The sequence below is a fragment of the Narcine bancroftii genome, chromosome 4 (assembly GCF_036971445.1).
Source record: "Narcine bancroftii isolate sNarBan1 chromosome 4, sNarBan1.hap1, whole genome shotgun sequence".
NCBI classification, from domain to species: Eukaryota; Metazoa; Chordata; class Chondrichthyes; order Torpediniformes; family Narcinidae; genus Narcine; species Narcine bancroftii.
Genome location: NC_091472.1, coordinates 194,716,320 through 194,737,040, shown reverse-complemented (window position 1 = coordinate 194,737,040; position 20,721 = coordinate 194,716,320). Strand labels below are relative to the sequence as shown.

Below are 20,721 nucleotides of genomic sequence, written 5' to 3'. Positions count from 1 at the left end.
AACCTGGTGAACCTTTTCTCTTGATTACCTGTTGTGTCTGCCAACCAACTTGCACAGGCACTCCCAAGTCCTTCCGCACAACAGCATACTGCGATCTTTCACTATTTAAATAATAATTTGGTTTGCTACTTTTCCTTACAAAGTGGATGACTTCAAATTTACCATTTGCCAGAGAAGAAACATTTAATTGGGCTTGAGGAAAATATGATGCTATTAGACAGGAGCATGGGAGTATAAATTGGGAACAGATGTACTCAAGGAAATTATTGGCAAAGATGTGGCAAATATTCAGAGAACTTACAAGAGATTTAAGAAGATAAGAACTGATAGTGCTCTAAAAAAGTACAAGTTTGCAAGGAAATAATTTAAGAAAGAAGAGTTAGAAAGGGCCATGAGAAGGCCTTGGTGAGATGGATTAAGGAAAACGTACAAGTCAGTGAAGAAGAAAAGGATGGGTCGCGTGCATTGTCGGCGCCAAAACGAATGTTAGAGGAGGGCATTAGCATGTTGGGGGGGCACAGTAAAATGCTCATAAACTCGCTCAGTGGTGGTGGTTTACAATCATACAACCCTCCGATGTAGATGTCAACAGCACTGCTTTTAAGGCGTGAAGCATCATTAGTCGCTAGTGATGCTTGACGCACGCTAGTGTTGCCGGAGGGGGAGGGGGTGAGTCTGATGGCAGATGATGACCACGACTGAATGGGGGGCACGGCACCTCATTTGGGGGTCAATGCCCACAGATGCCCCCCCCCCCCCGTGGCACCGACCCTGGTCACGTGAGGATGGGACCCATCAGGGGTGATCATGGAAACATGCATGGATTCAGAGGAGGTAGCAGAGGTCCTTCATGAATATTTTGGTTCAATATTCACCTGAAAAAAGGATCTTGACACTTGTGAGGTTGACGTAAAGCAGATTGAAATGCTTGAGCATATTGACATTAAGAAAGAGGAGCTTTTCAAAAGCATGAAGTTAGGTATGTTGCAAGGACCAGACAAGATTAACCCAAGACTATTGTGAGAAGTGAAGGAGGAGATTGGTGAACTATTGGGATGATCTTTTCATCGTCACTGAAACAGAAGAAGAACTGGAGGATTGGAGGGTTACAAATGATGAAGATATGGAAGGGTTGGTGAGTAAATTTGCAGATGACATGAAAGTGGATGCTATTATGGATAGTATGGAGGGTTCCCATAGATTACAAAGGGACATTGCTGGGATGCAGAGCTGGACTGAGAAGTGGCAGATGGAGTTTAACCCAGAAAAGAGTGAAGAGATTAATTTTAGTCGGTCAAGTTTGAAGGTGGTATACAATGTTAATGGGAGGACTATGAGCAGTTTGGAGGTACTGAGAGACCTAGGGGTCCTCATCCAGTGGACACTCAAAGCTGCGGCACAAGTTGATTGTGTCAGCATATGGTGTTGTCACCCTTTATTAACCGTGGGATTGAATTCAAGAGCCGTGAGGTAATGTTACAGATATATAAGACCATGGTTAGACTTCACTTGGAATATTCAAATGAATATTCACTTCACTTTGGTCACCTTATTACAGGAAAGATGAGGGTGCAGAGGAGATTTACAAGGATGTTGCCTGGATTGTAGAACATCCCTTATGAGGAAAGTTTAAGTGAACTTGGTCTTTTCTCCTTGGAGTGACGGAGGACTTGGGTGGGGGGGCTGGGGGGTGACCTGATAGAGGTGTACAAGATGATAATTGGCATTGATCATGTCGGTGGCCAGAAACTTTTTCCTTGGGCTGAAATGGCTAACATGAGGGGACATAGATATAAGGTGCTTGGGATTAAGTACATGGGGTGGTGGGTGCATGGAATGTGCTTCCAGTGGAGTGGTGGAGGCAGGTACAATAGGATCTTTTGAAAGATTATTAGGTGGGTACTTGGAACGATGGAGAAAAATGAAATTCTAGGCATTTGTGTCAGTACAACACTGTGGGCCAAAGGGCCTGTGCTTGCCTAACATATCTATATTTCTCTGCAGAGTCTGCAACCTCTGTACAATTTGCTTTTCCATTCAATTTGTGTCATCAGCAAACTTGGGATACTGCACTTTGTTCCCTTTTCCAAATCATTAATGTACATCATGAACTGCTGCACCTCAGCACTGATGCCGTGGTACTCAGTTCACCACTGATTACCAACCAGAGAAACACATATTTACACCAACTCTAGGCCTTCTATTGGTTAACGAATCCTGTTGACGTGCTACAATTTTACATCCAACTCCATGCATCGAAATGTTATAGTATATAAGAGGAGCAGCCATTGTTGGAGCAGCCAGTGTGAGAGACCCAGTGTAGGAGTGGTGAATTAGAGGCTTTGGCTCGAGAGGCTTCAGCGAACAGGATGAGGACATGCTTTGGGTGCAGATAAGGACAGGTAAGATATTTTCACAGTAACCAAGAATGGGCAATTGCAGAATGAGGGAAATCTGGGATAGCACAAGTGTCCCTGATGGCTACATCTGCAAATGTAGTCCTTACCGACTCTTAGGGAACTGGAGCTGGATGAAACTTTGGATCATTCAGGAGGCAGAGGGGGTGATAGACAGAAGCTACAAGGAGACAGTTACATCTAAGAGATAAGTGGCAGGTTTAGGTAACTGAGTGACTGTTAGGAGAGGGAAGGGGAATAGTCAGTCAGTGCAGAGCACCCCTGTGGCAGTTCCTCTCAACAATAAGTGTACTGTTTTGGATACTGTTGTGGGGGAGGCGGGGGACAATCTACCATGGGGACAAGTTGTATTAGTCAGGTCTCTGCCCTTTAGGTTAGAAGGGAAGGAAATGAGGAGAGGTATAGTAATTGGGAATTGATAGTTAGGGGAGCAGATAGGAGGTTCTGTGAACAAGATTGAGACTCTCGAATGATAAATTGCTGCCCAGGTGCCAGGGTCAGGGACATCTCAGATCAAGTCCACTGAATTCTAAAGGGGGAGGGTGAGCAACCAGATGATGAGGCTCATATTCGTATCAGTGACATAGATAAGAAAAGGGATGAGGTCCTGAAGAGGGAATATGGGGAGATAGGAAAGATGCTAAAAAGCAGGACCTCTGTTTAATTTTCAAAGTTCTGGGGAGGAGGGAAGGAAGTTACAAGTAAGCTGATATAGTATTTGTATCTGAGAAGTGAATTATACTAAAATAAAGTGTAAATGCATTAAAAAGGATTGGGTTTCTTTTCTGATGTGATACTATGTTTGTTTTGGAAAAATTGAAAATAAAATTTAAAAAAAAATAACTGGAAAAGTTGGTAATCTCTAGAGGGTTTCGCTTTTTGATATAGGTTTGTGCAAACCAGCCCACAGTTACCCTGCCTTTTCTTTAAATCTATTTTCATACAATGGTCTGTCATTCACTGGCTTCCAAATCACCAGGACTTGCTCAAAGTTCAGTAAATGTTAGTAAATTATCACACACTCCTTTACTGTAATTTCAGCCATTTCCTTCAGCACCCTGTGTTGCATTCTCTCAGATCCAGAAGACTTACCTACCTTAGATCCACCATTGTGTAACATGACCTCTTTTGTTTCCTTGACCAATATATATGTTCTGTATGTCTCGTCCTGATAACTTATTCTATTTTTCTATGCAGTTTATTCTCAGAAAGGTGCGTATTTATAGAAATTTGGTGAGTGGAAGGAATACTAAAGGGAGGGAACAAATTGTTTGAGTTCCTGGAGGAACTTTTGTGCCATATTGAAAATCCAGTTTAGATATGGATGGGTGGATTGGGCACTGATCTTTGACAATGAGAGTGACATCTGTATTGGATGGGCTCTGGTCTTTGCCAGTGGAGTGAGCTGTGTTGGAAGTGCACTGTTCTCTGCCAATGAGAGTGACAGTTTTGGATGAGCACTGTTCTCTGCCAATGGGAGTGACAGCTGCGTTGGATGGGGAGTGATCACTGCAAATGGGAGTTACAACTGGATTGGATAACTCTGATCTCTGCCAATGGGACTGACATCTGCAGTGTTGGCTGCAGTTGCTCGATGAGTGAATAACTCGAGGCTGTCTCTCATCAGTATTATTAGATAAATAAATGAACGTTTATCATTCTCATGTTGGTGGTACAATTCGCTATCAATCCTAAATAAATGAAATTTCATATCCATGTATCTGCACATAATGGCTGAATGGTTGTGGCTTTCTCCTCCAGTGGTATGACCTTGATGCACCCGAGCAAGTGGAATTCCCACTCCACTACAAGGATACCCTGAACAGTTTCCAGAAGCTGCTGTTGCTGCGCTGTTTCCGCGTGGATCGTGTTTACCGGGCAGTGATGGACTACATTGCTGTTACCACAGGAGAAAAGTAAGTGCCTAAGTTTTGGGAAGGGATGCTCCTGGTGCAGTAAGTGCTGGGTCAGAGGCAGAGTGGGGCAGCTTTCTCCAGAGAGCAGGTTGACCTCTTACATGTTTTTAAAAGCCTTTCTCCAAGAAGTATTCCTGATACAGGCCAACTAGAGGGGAGGCCATACTGGATCTAGTATGGGCAATGAACCTGGTCAAGTGACAGACTTCTCAGTTGGTGAGCATTTTGGAGACAGTGACAGTTAGTATAGCCTTGGATAAGGACAGGAGCAGATGATATGAGAAAGTATTTCATTGGGGAAGGGCTAATTTCAATGGTTTTAAGGAGTAACTTGTGAGTTTTAATTGGAAGCAGATGTTTGCAAGGAAATACATAATGGAAATGTCAAAACTGTTTAGGAACAACTTGCACAGAGTTCTGGATAGATTTATCCCACTGAGAACAGGAAAATATATTAGGGTAAAGGAGCAATTGTTGAGCAGAGAGGTGAAAAATGTGGTCAAGAGGAAGAAAGAAGCATAAAAGCAGATGGAGCTCTTGCAAATTATAATATCTATGAAGGAACAAGAGAGCTAGAATGGGACATGAGGAAGTCTTGGAAAGTAGGATTAAAGAAAACCCCAAGGTGTTCTACACGAATGTGAAGAACAGGAGGATGATTCAAGTGAGGAGTGGACTGGATTTTAGTGAGGCATTTGACAATGTTCCCCATGGATCGTTCAGAAAATTATGAGGCATACAACTTGGCTGTATGGATTCAGAATTGGCATGCCCAAGCAGGTAGAGGGTGGTAGTAGATGAGTGTATTCTGTCCAGAGGTCGATGACTAGTGGTATTCTACAGGGATCTGTTTTGGGACTCATGCTCTTTGTAATCTTTATAAATTACTTGGATGAGGATGTGATGGTATGGGTTAGTAAGTTTGCAGATGACACAAAGTTTGGAGGTGTTGTGGATAGTGTAGACTGGAGGGTTATTGTAGACTACAACAGGATGTAGACAAGATTCAAATTTGGGCAGAGAAGTGGCAGATGGAGTTTAATCTGGGAAAGTGTGATATACTTTAGATGATCAAATCTGAAGGTGAAGAACAAGATTAATGGCAGGATTCTTAACGGTGGGGGAACAGAGATATCTTGGGGTCCAAATCCATAGATCCTTCAAAGTAGTCATGCAAGTTCATTGGGTGGTTAAAAAGGCGCATGGTGTACTGGCCTTTATTAGTCGGGGGATTAAGTTCAAGAGCCATATTAGATCACACTTACTGTATTATGTTCAGTTCTGGTTGCCTCGTTATAGGAATACTGTGGAAGCTTTAGAGAGGGTGCAGAGGAGATTTACCAGGATGCCCCCTGGATTAGAGGTCATGTCTTATGAAGTTAAGTGAGCTAGGCCTTTGTCTATGGACTGGCTGAGAATGGGAGGCAACTTAATGAGATATATGAGGGATATAGATGGGGTGGATTTTCCAGGGCAGCAGTAGTGAATGCCAGAGGATATCTGCTGAAAGTGAGAGGAGGTGAGTTTAGGGGAGATGTCAGAGGCAGTTTTTTTTTAATATGGCACAGAGATGCAGGCACCTAGTTTGATTTGCCAGGAGGAATATTTTTTTAAATTTAGACATATACCATGGTAACTGCCCATTTCGGCCTACGAGTCCATGCTGCACAGTTTACACCCAAATAACCAACACCTCCCCCCACCCATACATTTTGAACAGTGGGAGAAAACTGGAGACCCTGGGGTAAACCTATGCAGACACGGGGAGAACATTCAAACTCCTTATGGACGGCACAGGATTCAAACCCCTGTCCTGATCTCTGGAACTGTAAAATCGTGACACTAACTGTAACACCAACTATGCCAACATTGTGGGAAAAGGGCCTGTACTGTGTTGTTCTGTTCTAGCAAGGCAGAATCTTTAATGGTGAGCGTGTCTGGAGGCTCATCTCCATGCTGCATGTTGGCTGGGTGGCAGGCAGAAGTATGAATCTCCAAGCTTCTCACACAACTATGTAGAACCCACGATCATAAATAAGTGTAGATGTGTCCTGCCAACATGAGAGTAATTAGACCAGGGTTGTTTAAAATATCCTCCTGTGTTTATCTCACTTATTAGCTGTACACTGGGATGAAGGAGTTTTCAATTGTTGGTGTTAATCTGATTGACGGTGAGATACTTTGGGCAATTCCTGTGTAAAAATGTTAATTCTGGGGTCTGTCATGCTGTTTATCCCATTTGCACTTCAGCTTGAGCTCCTCAGACAAGCTCCAATCTCGAGAGGTTTTGAAAAATATTATTGTTCCTAAAGATCGAGCTTGATAAACATAAGCATGAAAGATAATTTAAACTGTGTTCATTTTCTACCAGGTTCGTCCAGCCACCTGTCATTAGTTTTGAGGCTATCTGTGAGCAGAGTACAGCAAATTCTCCCATCGTCTTCATTCTGAGTCCTGGCTCTGATCCAGCCTCAGACCTTTCAAAGCTGGCTGAGCGATCAGGATTTGGAACAAGCCGACTAAAGTTCCTTGCTATGGGACAAGGACAAGAACGGGTAACTAAACTGTAGCTGTTCTAAAACATGGAAAAGCTCACTGAACTTTGGCTTGAAAATTCACAGTTTAACCTGTGTGTTCTAACTATTGTGAGGGATTCTTACTGTGTGCTGCCAGAGAGCTGTGAGATTTCTATGGACCTTATCTACATGTCCACTCTGCCCTTTGTGCTGGACCAGTGGGAGGAAACCAGAGTCCACACTGCAGTCCTTGAAAGAAGGTGGCAGGAGGTTTAGAGCAAGAAGACGATTGAGCAGGAAGTCTCAAATTTACATTGAGAGCTACACCATGACAACTCCTCTACTTCCAAGTCTTTTCCTTCATCTCTTTAAGCTGCATATTTGAGCTCAAGCTTGGTCCCATCACCTTCATCAGCTGTGCGAGGCTGATTGAAAGAGCTCGCAAGCTATTTGTGTCCAGGATAGATGTCATGGGTCAGTGTTGCGAGGCAAAGATTGGGACTTGGAGGGAGTGGCTCAAATCTTATACTGGACACCAGGCTGCAACTGGGTTCAGTAGAATGGACTCCAGGTAACTTGGAAAATGTCTCACTAAAGCCCTGACATTATTGAAGGTAATATCAGAAAATTAATGTTTAAAATAACTCACTGCAGTCCACAGTGAAGTAATATCTAATACTATATGTATTTTCCTCTCTTTACCAGGTAGCGTTGCAGTTGCTGGAGACAGCTGTAGCACGCGGACAGTGGTTGATGTTGCAGAACTGTCACCTCCTAGTAAAGTGGCTGAAGGAACTGGAAAAGGCACTGGAATTAATTCATAAGCCCCATCCTGAATTCCGCTTGTGGCTCACCACTGATCCCATTCCAGACTTTCCCATTGGAATACTCCAGAACTCACTTAAGGTATATCCAAGAACTTTTGCATTAAAGTATGATGAAAAAATGTGCAAATTCAAGATAATATTTGTAGCACCAGTACATAAATAAGTTCCAGAGAAGGAATGGCAAGGGAGATGCTTAATTGAGGCCGAATATTCTGGAACTGGGCTAGTCCCCAGAGAGGAGATGAGAAGACTTTCATTTCTTGAGAAGGTTTCAAGACTCTGGTACTCTCTTACCACAGGCAAATACCTGATAAGGAAGTATTTTTAAATTTGAGACAGATAAACATTTGAGAAACAAAGGATATTGGAAAGGGGCAAGAAAGTGGGTGAGAAAAAAATAATTGGCTATGATCCCATTGAACACTGTTTAAGAAACAGGGTTTACACTCCACACAGACCCGACAGACCTTGGTCATGTCCCTGATGTCACTGATGGTGTATGGCAGATTTCGGGACTTGACGAAATGGTATAACCAGGTGACACCCGGAAGGCAGAGGGACTCATGCAATGCCTGCAACCTGCCATCATGCATAAACACGCAGGTGTGGGAGAGAGCATCAGGGGAGTTGTTAAACTTCCTGGGGTGGTACTGGATTTCGTAGCTGTAGGTTGCCAGCTCGACTCTCCAGTGCAGGATCTTGTCGTTCTTTATCTTGCTCTTGTGATAGTGTTAAACATGAACACCACGGCCCGCTGCCGGCCAGGTAGTGGCGCCAGTGGCGGACCGCTTCCACAATTGCCTGGGCCTCCATTTCAATGGCGGAGTGCCCTAGCTCGGAGCCATGGAGGGTCCTGGAGAAGAAGGCGACGGGGCACCCCCCTTAGTTGAGGGTAGCAGCGAGGGCCACCTCAGAGGCATCGCTCTCCACCTGGAAGGTGGAGTCCTCATCCACAGCCTGCATCGTGGCATCCGCGATGTCTTGCCTGATGTGGGTGAAGACTGCCTGCGCCTCAGGTGGGAGGGGAAAAGTTGTGGCTTGGGCCAGTGGGCGGACCTTGTCCAAGAAGTGAGGGACCCACTGCGAGTAATAAGAGAACAGGCCCAGGCACCTGCAGAGGGCCTTTAGCGTGGGGGGGAGGGGTAACTCCATTAATGGGCACATCCTTTCCAACAACTGGGCCAACAACTCCATTGGCCACGATGTACCCCAGGATGGCAAGACGGGTGGTGTTGAACACACACTTCTCCTTGTTGTAAGTGAGGTTCAGCTCCGCATCTGGAGGAATTTTTCCAGGTTAGCATCGTGGTCGTCCTGATCACAGCCACAGATAATGATGTTATCCAGATATGGGGACATCGCCTTCAGCTTGTGCCGGTCTACCATGCGATCCATCTCCCACTGGAAGGCAGAGACCCCATTCATGACCCCAAAAGGAACCCAGCGGAACTGGTACAGGCACCTGTCCGCCTCAAAGGCTGTGTAGGGCTTGTCCTTTGGGTGGATAGGGATTTGGTGATACGCCAACTTCAGGTCAATCGTGGAGAAAACCCGGTAGCGGGCAATCTCATTGACCATGTTGGCGATCCTCGGCAGTGGGTAGGCATCCAGCTGGGTGTACCAATTAATGGTCTGGCTGTAATCCATGACCATCCTCGGTTTACTTCCCCCTTTGACCACCAGGATTTGGGCTCTCCAATGGGTGTTACTGGGCTCTATAACCCCTTCTGCCAGGAGTCGCCTCACCTCCGCCTTGATGAAGTCTCTGTCTGCAGTGCAATAGCGCCTATTTCTGGTGGCAATCAGCTTGCAGCCTAGCGCAAGATGTGGAAAGAGCACCAGTGGGGTGATGCGCAGTGTGGAGAGGCCGCAGGTTGGCCGGGGCTGGTAGGTTGGTGTGCTGTGCAATGTGAGTGGAGGTTGGGGCCCCCCAAAAGGCAAAGATGACACTCTGCAGGTGGCACTGGAAATCCAGGCCCAGGAGGAGTGGTGCGCAGAGTTTGGGCATGACCAGGAGCCTGAATCCTGTGTAAGTCTCCCCTCCCACTGTTATATCGACCGAGCAGTGGCCGAGGGTACCAACAATCTTATCCTTGGTGGTGAGGGCGATTGAGCAGGTGGTGGGGTGGAACTTTAACCTTAGGGAGTGGGCCACGCTTGGGTGAAAGAAGCTCTCGGTGCTGCCACTGTCCAACAGGCATTTTGTTACCTGCCCATTGACTCGCATGTCCATCATCGAGCGCCCGAGATCGTGGGCAATGTCCCTGGTCATCGTGGTGGTGGCCAGGACCATCTTGGAGTCGGAGTCGTCGCTATCCGGAGGGATGGGGAGCATTGATAGGGTGGTCTGGCCATCGCCCATGTTGACCACATTGCCGTTGGTTGCTGGGTGCGGCGTGCAGCATCTGATGGCACCCGGAGGCGTGGGAAGTGTCGGTAGGTCGGCCTGATCATCGCCTGTGTTGACCACATTGTAATGTCAGATGGCGGCAGCACGTGGGGAGCCGCTGCATGGCTGGCCTCCTTCCCCAGCCATGTCTGCTGCACCGGGGGAAGTGACGTCATCCTGGCCGGCGGCAGACATAATTACGTCATCCCGAAGTGGCATCACACCGTGAGCCAGAAGTAATGTTGCTGTAGTTCTCAGCGAGCGGCAAGGGTGAGGGCTGGTGCAGATGTTCGGGGCACACGCTGCGACGGTTGCTGGTGGGGCTGGATGTTGCGCGGTTGAAGTTGGGGAAGGCGGAAGTCATCACGGGGACAATGGCGCCACCCGGCATGCGCACGTAGGGGATTTGCGAGGGAAGTAGGGAGGTCATAGAGGGCCGTTGAGCTGCCGGCAGGTTTAGAGAGGCACACTTTTGCAAAGTGGCCTTTCTTGCTGCATCGGGAACAATACTGGTTTTTAGCTGGCCAGTTTTGGCGCGATTGTCGATCTGACCCACACCAGGACCCACAGTATTTACACAGGCGCCGGGCGCCTGCCGCAGCGACGTTCTCCTCCCCAGCTCAGCCTTGAGCTGCACTGTGAGAGGGCCATGTGAGAGCCTGGGGGAACCCGGAATTGAAGGCTTCGACGTGCAGGGCTTCTGCTTCCAGGGTTTGGACCACTTCCTCAGTCCTGGTTAGGGCATAGATGTTGTCTTCCAGCAGCTTCTACTGGAGGGCCCTCAAGCGTAGCCCTCGGATGAAGCCGGATCAGCCTCTCGATCTCCTCTACACCTACCCCGGGTTCAGTCAGACACGGTCGGGCCAACTCTTGCAAGTGTCCCAGGTCAGACTCAGCCGTCTCCCCTGGTTGCTGGGCTTGGGTGTTGAGGAGGTACCTTGCACAGACCACATTCATGGGGGGCTTGTACAAGTTCTCGAGAGTGTCCATTGCGCTCTTGTACGTGGAGCAGCCTTTGGTTACCTGGAAGGCGTGGGGACTCAGCTCTGACCGGAGTAGGATCAATCTCTTCCGAATGGAGTCCAGGATGTCATCCTCGTGTGCCTTGATGATTGCCTTGACCGCATGCTGCCAGATCTTGAAGCGTGTCTGGGCTTCCGGGTGGCATGGGTCAACCTCGAGGCTCCCTGCACTCAGGAGTTTTTCCATGGCAGCCGTGGGAAAATTTTGTGAATTAAATTGTGCATTGTTAGCCAGAATCAGACACCCACAAGGTAAAGACTGTACAAAAGGCTTTAATCCACAAAGACTTCCACAGAACCAGGCTTATATCCCAGAGGGTGATTGACACCCGACCGGGTGGGGCTTGATCCATTCAGGCCAACTGATTGGCAGCTGGCCAGGTGTTGTCCTGTCCCCTTACACTCCTACAGGTACAGAGGTAGCCCCCTGCAGTAGGCCGGTGGTGTACCACCACAGTTGGAATCTAATGCAATACATAAGGGTGCTGGAGAAACCAACTCACGCAGGTATTCACCTGTTTCCTCTTATCTGTTAGCCAGTGTTCTTTTCTCCTACCCATCTGCCTGATTTTTCAGTGCTCCTCAAAAGGGGCTCGGCCCCAAAATGTCTTTTACTTTCTCTGGCTGCTGTGTGACCTGCTCAGCTTCTGGAAAAGTGAAAACATCATGCTGAAGCAACTCAGGTCAAACCACGCATTTTTGTAGCAAAGAAAAAGATACATAACCAACATTTAGGGCTTGAGTCCTTCATCAAGCCCTTGATAAAGAGTTCAAGCCCAAAATGTTGCTTATGTATCTTTATCTTTGCTACATAAAGTATGCTGCGTGACCTGCTGAGTTTATCCCGCATTGTGTTTTTATTTCAATCACTCTGCAGATTTTCATGTTTCACTCAAGCTTCTACAAAACTTTTGTGTACTGCAATAGAACATTTCAGCACAGTACAGGCTCTTTGGCCCACAATGTTGTGCCGACCTAGATAAATCTACTCTGCAATCTAAACCTTTCCCACCTCACAACCATAAACCACTATATTTCTTGCATCCACGTGCCTGCCCAAGAATCTTTTAAATGTTCCTATTATACTAACCTCCGCAACTATCCCTGGCAATGCATTCCAAGCAACCACTACTCTCTGTGTAAAAAAACAAAAATTACTCCTCTAAACTTTCCTCCCCTCAGATGTCCTCTGGTATTTCTTCCTGTCACCCCAGGAAAAGGTGTTGCTATCCCATATATTTATGTCTCTCAGAATCTTGTAGACTTCTATGAAGTCACCACTCATCCTTCTTTGCTCCAAAGATAAAAGCCCTATCTCTGTTAACTCTGTCTCATAAGACACATTCTGCAATCTAGGTAACATCCTGGTAAATCTCCACTGCAACCGCCCAAAGTTTCCACATCTACCTGTAATAACTAAAGCAGCGACATTACCTCACGGCACTTAAATTCAATTCCCTGACTAACGAATGCTATCCTGTGTGGCAACCTGGAGAGATCATTGGATTTGGATCCCAAGGTCCCTCTATTCTTCCACACTGTTAAGAATCCTGCCATTAACCATGTTCACCATCTTCAAGTTTGACCTTCCAAAATGCATCACTCCATCCCTCACTTCTCTATTCAGCTCTACATCTTGAATATATTCTGTTGTAACCTACAACAACCTTCTATATTTTCAGCAATTCCTCCAACCTTCATATCATTTGCAAACTGACTGACCTATCTTCCCAATTCTTCATTCATATCATTTATATAAATTACAAAGAGCAGGCTCCAGAATAGATCCCTGTGGAACTCCACTGGTCACTGACCTCCAGGCAGAATATGTTCCATCTACTACTACCTTCTGCTTTCAAGATTCAGTTTATTGTCACGTAATAAAAAGTGTCATATTACACAAAATGGCTTTAGTCTGCTGTAAGGCAGACAGATTCGCCTTTGGCAGAAATTACCTGAAGCACCTCTTACAGTCAGAGAAAGAGAAGCAATTGAGAGATCCCCCAGAGTCACCAAGTTTCCGTGGATTCACCTCCAGTGCTTCTGCAGCCTCTGCAGACACACAGTTTAATCCAATCCATCAGCAACCCGAGTTCCAGATCTGGACCTCTGATATGATTAGGAACCCTTCAGCACCCTCTCACATCTTGGTTCCAATATGTACCCCTTCAGCCAGTCTCCAACAGTCTGCAGCCTGGTGTGAGTCCCTTGATCACAGTCTTCAGCAGCCTGCAGCCTCCGTGGGTTCCTCGCCTGTGCAGTTCAGTGGGGAATGTGCCTGCAATACCATGTTCCACCACATTCATCCCTCCTTTTTAGATAGAGTCTGACGGGTGATGCGGGGCACTGTCTTTACAGTCCATGAGTTGCACAGTAATGTTCACAGATGTAGTCTCTCTGGTGGTTTTACCTGTCATTGGGACCTCCACAGTCCTGTTGGCTGTGCTTCTTGCTCCAATGGCCCAATGGCTCAATCATGGGCTAGCTGAACCGTGTCCGTGTCTCCCAGGTTCATGGGAGTGGAGGGGGGAGGTTAGTTAGTAACTGAGGGGGAATCCCTCCAGTGGAGGGAAACATTCGGGGGGGCTGTGGGGGATGGGATTTCTAAGTCCTCAACCCTGGTGGTCCCCAGGGCTGGCTGGTCACTGCCCAAGGGTATCGGGTGCACCTCCTGCACTAGGATTCCCGCTCGTGCCAGGTCTCGAATGGACACTGTGTCGTCCTGTCCGTCTAGGTACCTTACCAGCGCATACTGTGGGTTAGGCTGCAGGAGGTGCACTTCCTCCATCAGTGGGTCCACTTTGTGGGTTCTAACGTGCTTTTGGAGGAGCACGGCCCAGGAGCTGTCAGCCAGATCGGCAGCGTGGCTCCTGATGCCGACTTCCTAGGGAAGGAGAACAATCTTTCATGGGGCGTTCAATTCGTAGTCGTACAGACTAGGGACCTGGTGGCATGCAGCTCTTCCAGAAGTACCTCTTGCCACTGGGACACATTCATCCCTTTCCCTTTAGGGCCAACAGGACTGCCCTCCAAATGATGCTGATTTCCCTCTCTACCTGGCCATTCCCTCATGGGTTGTAGCTGGTGGTTATACTCATCACTATGCCCCGGAGAGGAAGTAACATCGCAGCTCCTCTCTCATGAATGTTGAACACCGGCCGCTATGCACATGCGTAGGGTACCTGAACAGAGTGAATATGGTGCAGAGTTCTTTAATGATCGTGGCTGTGGTCATGTCTGGGCAGGGAATGGTGAATGGGAAGCATGAGTATTCATCCACAATGTTCAGGAAATAGCTGCTCTGATTCATGGACAGGAGGGGCCCCTTGAAGTCTATGCTGAGGCGTTCAAAGGGGCGAGTGGCCTTGATGAGGTGGGCTCTTTCTGGCCTGTAAAACTGCAGCTTGCATTCCTCACAGACCGGGCAATTGCGTGTCAGCTCTCTAATTTCCGCCACTGAATAGGGAAGGTTACATGCCCTCATGAAGTGGTAGAGTCTTGTGATCCCAGGGTGGCAGAGGCTATCATGGAGAGTGTGTAGTCGATCTACTTGCACCCTGACGCAGGTTTCCCTGGACAGCGCGTTGGGGGGCTCGTTGAGCTTACCTGGCTGGTCCAAGATCTCGTAATTATAGATGGACAGCTCAATTCTCTACCGCATGATCATGTCATTCTTAATTTTGCCTCGCTGTTTGTTATAAAGCATAAAGGCGACAGCTCTCTGGTCCATCAGCAGGGTGAATGGCCTGCCAGCCAAATAGAGCCTCCAGTGGCGCACCACCTCCATTATAGCCTGTGCTTCCTTCTCCACGTCAGAGTGTCTGAATTCGGGGCACTGCAAGGTATGCGAAAAAATGCCACTGGCCTGCCTACCTGGGTCAGAGTGGCGGCCAGGGCTAAGTCGCTCTCCACTTAGAATGGCACCGACTCATTGATGGCATGCATTCCTGCCTTGACAATCTCGTCCCTGATGCTCTCGAAAGCCTTACAGGCCTCTGCTGATGGGGGAAAGGTCATGGTTTTCACCAGGGTTTGGGCCTTGTCAGCATAGTTGGAAATACATTATGCATAATACGAAAAGAGCCCCAGGAACCTTTTTAAAGCCTTGGGGTTCTGTATTAGAGGTAATTCCAGGAGGGGGCACATGCACTCAGGGTTGGGGGAAATCACACCATGCTCCACCACGTACCCCAGGATTGCCAGCCGCTCCATGCTGAACACACACTTCTTCTGGTTGTATGTTAGGTTGAGGGCTTTTGCAGTGGCCAGAAATCTCACAGGTTGTTGTGTTCTTTCTGGTCAACGCCGCATATGGTGACATTATCCAAATATAGTAAGTGGCTTTTAACCCACTGTCAACCACCATGTGGTCCATTCCCCTTTGGAACACCAACATTCCATTTGTAAGGCATAAAGGGACACATAAGAATTGGTATAGTTGACTGTTAGCCTCAAATGCTGTGTAAGGCTGGTCCTTTGGATGGATATGGATTTGTTGGTACTCTGACTTGAGATCTATGGTCGAAAAGATCCTGTATTTTGTGATCTCATTTACCATGTCATCAATTCAGTGCAGCGGGTAGGCATCTAATATAGTTTGACTGTAGTCAATCACCATCCGGTTCTTCTCTACAGCCAGCAGCACCTGTGCTTTCCACTAGGCTCTTTTATGCCCTCCCTCAGCAACTCTTCCACCTTGGACTTAATGAATCCCCTGTTCTCCAGGCTGTACTGTCTACTTCTAGTGATCACTGGCCTACAGCCTGGGGTGAAGTTTGGAAACAGTGGCGGGGAGGAACACATAGGGTGGCCAGGCCACAGGTTGCCCAGCCTCCAGGTGTGTGATTGGGCCTCTCCAAAAGGGGGAGGGGGGGTGGCAGGACCTCCTGGAACTGATCGTTCCTGACTGTGAGCAGGGGATGGGGGCCATCAAACAGCATTTGTACCCCTTTTAGCTGGTACTGGAAATCCAGTCCCATAATGACGGGCGCAGAGATGGGGCATCACTAGCAGTCTGAAATTTTTGTATTTTGTCCGTCTTCCCCCCCCCCCCCCATCCCCCCCTCACCATTGCGGTTAGGTTCACAGAGCACTTCCTGCAGATTTATGTCAAGAGGGACTCGGAGGCTAATGCTACCCGGCACTTCGCAGGGGACACAGTCAGGGAGTAGCGTTCGGCGGTGCCCAGGTGTATGAAACTCTCGGTGCTCCCCATGTCAAACAGGCAACCTATGGTGTGACCTTTTACCTTTATGTCCATCATGGAACATCCCAGCTGGTATGGTTGACTGGTCCAAGATGATTGAGGCTAACTTCGGTTCGCTGCCTGACCCACTACTGCCGAGTTGTTGAGTCTGTGGCCGCCAAGATGACTACCCAGGCGATCACGAAGATGGCTGCCCCATGGATCGCATGTGGTGGGGCCCGGAAGTGAAGCTGGCAGTGATGTCCCTCCTTGTCATGTCAAGGGCCCAGAAGTTCAGTTCTCCACAACCGGAAGTGACGACTGGAGCTGGTCAAACCAAGATGGCGACGTGAGTCACCGGCCTCATGTGGCACTGCTCACAGGGGGCTTAGATTGGCATATCCTTGCATAGTGCCCTTTTCGTCGGCAGTTCAAACAGTTCGCGCTACATGCAGGGCAGTACTTTCAGGGATGCTTGCTCTGCCCACAATAGTTGCACTTTGTGTGCTCGGCAGTTGCGGCAGTCCAAAGAAAGTGCCGCCCGTTCTTCATATCTGGGGGCTGAGTGGCCCACAGTGTAGACCTCTACTTTCTTCCCAGGCCATGCATATGACCTCCTTGGGACCACCGCAACTGCCGAGCACTCAAAGTGCAACTATTGTAGGCAGAGCAAGCATCCTTGAGAGTACTGCCCTGCACATAGCGCGAACTGCTTGAACTGCTGGCAAAAAGGGCACTATGAAAGGATATGCCAATCTAAGCCCCCTGTGAGCAGTGCCATGTGCGGCCGGTGACACACGTCGCCATCTTGGCTTGACCAGCTCCAGTTGGGAGCAGAACCCAGCAACCAGTCCATCGCAGATGAGCTCCTCCTGGTACTCCGCTGCCATCGCATCCTGGCACCTGCAGTCTTGTCCCAGCTCCTGTATGGCCCGCACAAACTTGTTGACTTACTCACCCGGGCCTTGGTGTCAAGAACTGAGCTGCAAGTGTGTGTTCATGGCGTTCCTTGGTGCTCCATATTGTTGATGGAGCCGGGCCATCGCCTCTTCATACCCTGTGCAATCGCAAATCAGTTGGTATGTATGTGACAGAATATAGATATGTTTCTGGGAGATAAATTGGGGCAGGATTTTTAGTGTAGGTCACATACAAACACTTTAAAACAGATCTTATTTAAAATACTGGAGCTCTACTAATGCTAGACATATCAGCTCCAGAACCTTTGCAGAAGCTTTGGAGAGTGCCCAAGAGACTTCAATAATTGATTTTTGTTTACAAAAAGTAAACAGATGAAAAACTTGTTGGAGCCGCATTCTGTCTGAGTGGAACGTGCTGTTCTAGGAGGGTCATGTGGTTTTGCAAGCAGAGAGAGTAAAACAGGCTTTTCTCTCAGAAAGACAGAGATCAGTTCTACAGTGATACAGTCAGCAGCAGCAACTGGAACTGGAACAGGACAAGCTATTGAGCTTGTGGAAACCCCATTTGGAAGACAGGTTGTGAGTGCTTAGTTCAGCCTGGTCAAAGCCCTTGTAGTTCATGCAAGAAAAGAGGACTGGCTGCCTAATGTTTCACTTGAAATAGGAAAAACAAAAAGGCACTCTGTAGTGACTTGAAAGAAAGAGGTTATCATCTGGAGGACCCTAAGGAGGCAAGTTTCATCAGCAAGACACTGAAGTTGCCGATGGAAGTAAATCAGTTGTGGGTGTCCTGGAACAACAAATTTTTCTCTGAAAACCAACAAGAACCTTCCTGAGCAATAACCATTTACCTTTCAAGCACCAAAGCCTGGTGAACTATATAAATGTTAAATTCTGTGCACAGTGTAAGAATTGCCTGCAACCAGTGAACTTGGAGGAATGAGAAGTGAGATTGGATTGTGAAACAAAGAACTTTTCTGAACTTACACATTACATATGTGTGCGTTTAGAATTAAAAGGGGGTTAAGTTAGGTTAGTTAAGTCAATAGTGATAAGTTAAAATGTGATTCTGTTTTCCTGTTTAAAGATAATTAAAAGCAACTTTTGTTTAAGTAACCATTTGTTTTGGTGAATATCCATTGCTGCTGGGTTTTGGGGTCCTCAGGGCTCATAACATGCACAATGGCCTACCGCTTCGAATAGTAGGTCATACATATCGCTGTCTTCTGTGATTTTGTAGCACCTCAAGTTGAATTTCACAGAGGCCTCTGGATCTTTCGGGTCGATCTCCAGCTTCTCCAACTGAATCGCCTTGTCCATGGCGCTTAAAATTTTAGATCAATAAATTGTAGCGTGATCAATGACCACTCACAGAAACAAAGTAAGGGCCAAAGTCTTTATTGATCTAAAGATCCAAGCATGCCTCAGGTATGAAGGAGGCTCTCAACCTTTATTAGGGGTCTTAGGGGGAGGGGCTACTGGTTCTGCAGGCGGCAGAGAGACCAGCAGCGTGAGTCGGGCGGGCGAGGAGGGGGAGACTGGCAGCGCGAGCTGTGCAGCTGAGAGACCGGCAGTGTGAGTCGGGCGGGTGAGGGGAGCTGCGGGGAGATTGCAGGGTGACTGGAAGGGGTGGGGGTGGATACAGCAGCACAATTTTGGTGGGCTTAAATCTGGCTTTCCAAAATCCGGAAAAATCCAAAATTTGGAATTCACTGTCCACCAAGGGTTCTGGATAAAAGATCGTGTACCTGTACTACATTGCTGTTCTCCAATCCTCTGGTACCTCCCCTGTGACCAGGGAGGACATAAAGATCTTTACCAATGCCCAGAAATTTCTTCCCTTGTTTCCTGCAGTAACCTGGGTGTATCTCTTCATGTTCCAGGGACTTAACAATCTGAATTTTCAAGAAAGATCCAGCACTTCCTCTTTTTCAACCTCAACATACTCCAGCACATCGGCCTATTCTATGCTGACCTCATATTGACCAAGGTCCTCTCTCTCTCTGGTGAATACTGAAGCAAAATATTAATTTACCTCCCCTACCTCTTGGGCCTTCAGGCACATGTTGCCTCCTTTATCCTTAAGTAGCCCTACCTTCACTTTTGTCATCATTCTGCTCTTCAACTATGCATTGAACCCCTTAATCCTATTTTTTAGGTCTTCTCATGCCCCCTTTTTGCTTTCCTATGTCTCTTCCTGGCTACCATAGGATCCTCATGAGCCCTTCTTGCCTTTTGCTTCCTAAACCTCTGAATGCTTCCTTCTTCCTTTTAACAAGCTGTCTTGCCTCTTTTGTCAACCACAGTTCCCTTATGCTACCAACTTTTCCAGTCTCCATGGGATGAACCAATCCAGAACCCCAATGAAGTAATCCCTAAACTCTACATTACTTGTATGCTTTTCCCCGAGAACATCTGTTCCCAATTTATTCTCCAAAATTCCTGCTAAATCCCATCATAATCCCTCAATTAAGCACTTTTCCATTTTGTCTACTCCCATCCTTGTCCATACCTAACTAAAGGTCAGGGAGTTACGGTCACCATCACCAAAATGCTCCCCCACTGAGAGGTATACCACCTGACCAGGTTCATTACCCAGTACTAGATCCACTGTTGATCACTTCTCTCGTCAGTTTGTCCACATACTGTGTCACGAATCCTTCTTGGACACACCTGACAAATTCTGCCCCATCTGTCTTTCGCAGCAAGGAGGTGCCAGTCAATATTTGGGAAATTAAAGTTTCCCATCACATCAACCCTGTTATTTTTCACCATTCCAAAGCTGCCTATTTATGTGTTCCTCAATGCCCAAGGGTTTTTTGGGGGGCCCTATAGACTTCTTCCAATATAGTGAATTCTCCACACTATTAGACAATCCCTCCACAACATCCTCCCTTTCTGCAGATGTGATACTATCCCTTATTGGTAATTCTACTCTTTTCTCTTTTATCCTGGCAGATTGGAAGGCAGTAAATGACACGCCACTTTTTAAAAAGAGATGTGGGCAGAAGACGGGTAACTATCAGTCAGTTAGCTTAACACCTGTAGTCAGGAAAATGCTTGAAGCTGTCATTAAAGATGAATTTGTGAGACATTTAGAATGAAGGGACTCCATCAGGCAAACGCAGCACGGATTCAGAAAAGGCAGGTCTTGTTTGACAAACTTACTGGAGTACTTTGAGGATATAATGGGTGCAGTAGATAGAGGGGAACAGGTTGATGTTCTTTATTTGGATTTCCAGAAGGTGTTTAATAAGATACCTCACAAGAGACACCAATAAGATACAGATGAATGGAGTCGGGGGAAATATATTGGCATGGATTGAAGATTGGTTAAATGTCAGAAGATAGAGTCGGGGTAAATGGGTGTTTTTTTTTTGATTGGCAGCCAGTGGTGAGTGGGGGGCCGTAGGGGTCGGTGCTGGGCCTGCAGCTGTTCACCATTTACATTGATGATTTGGAAGAGGGGGCAGAGAGTCGTGTAGCCAAGTTTACGGATGATACTAAATTGAGTGGTAAGAACATTGTA

General features: G+C 47.2%; 1 protein-coding gene across 3 annotated transcripts in view; it reads left to right on the top strand.

Annotated features, from left to right (window-relative positions):
• The window catches only part of dnah10 (dynein axonemal heavy chain 10), a 677,292-nt gene that overhangs the window by 568,565 nt on the left and 88,006 nt on the right, over positions 1-20,721 (top strand). For all 3 annotated transcript variants that reach the window (XM_069933473.1, XM_069933472.1, XM_069933474.1), the window contains 3 exons: positions 4,179-4,333; positions 6,705-6,888; positions 7,555-7,755. In XM_069933473.1, the coding sequence (XP_069789574.1) occupies positions 4,179-4,333; positions 6,705-6,888; positions 7,555-7,755 (540 nt within the window). The remainder of the gene's footprint in view (positions 1-4,178; positions 4,334-6,704; positions 6,889-7,554; positions 7,756-20,721) is intronic.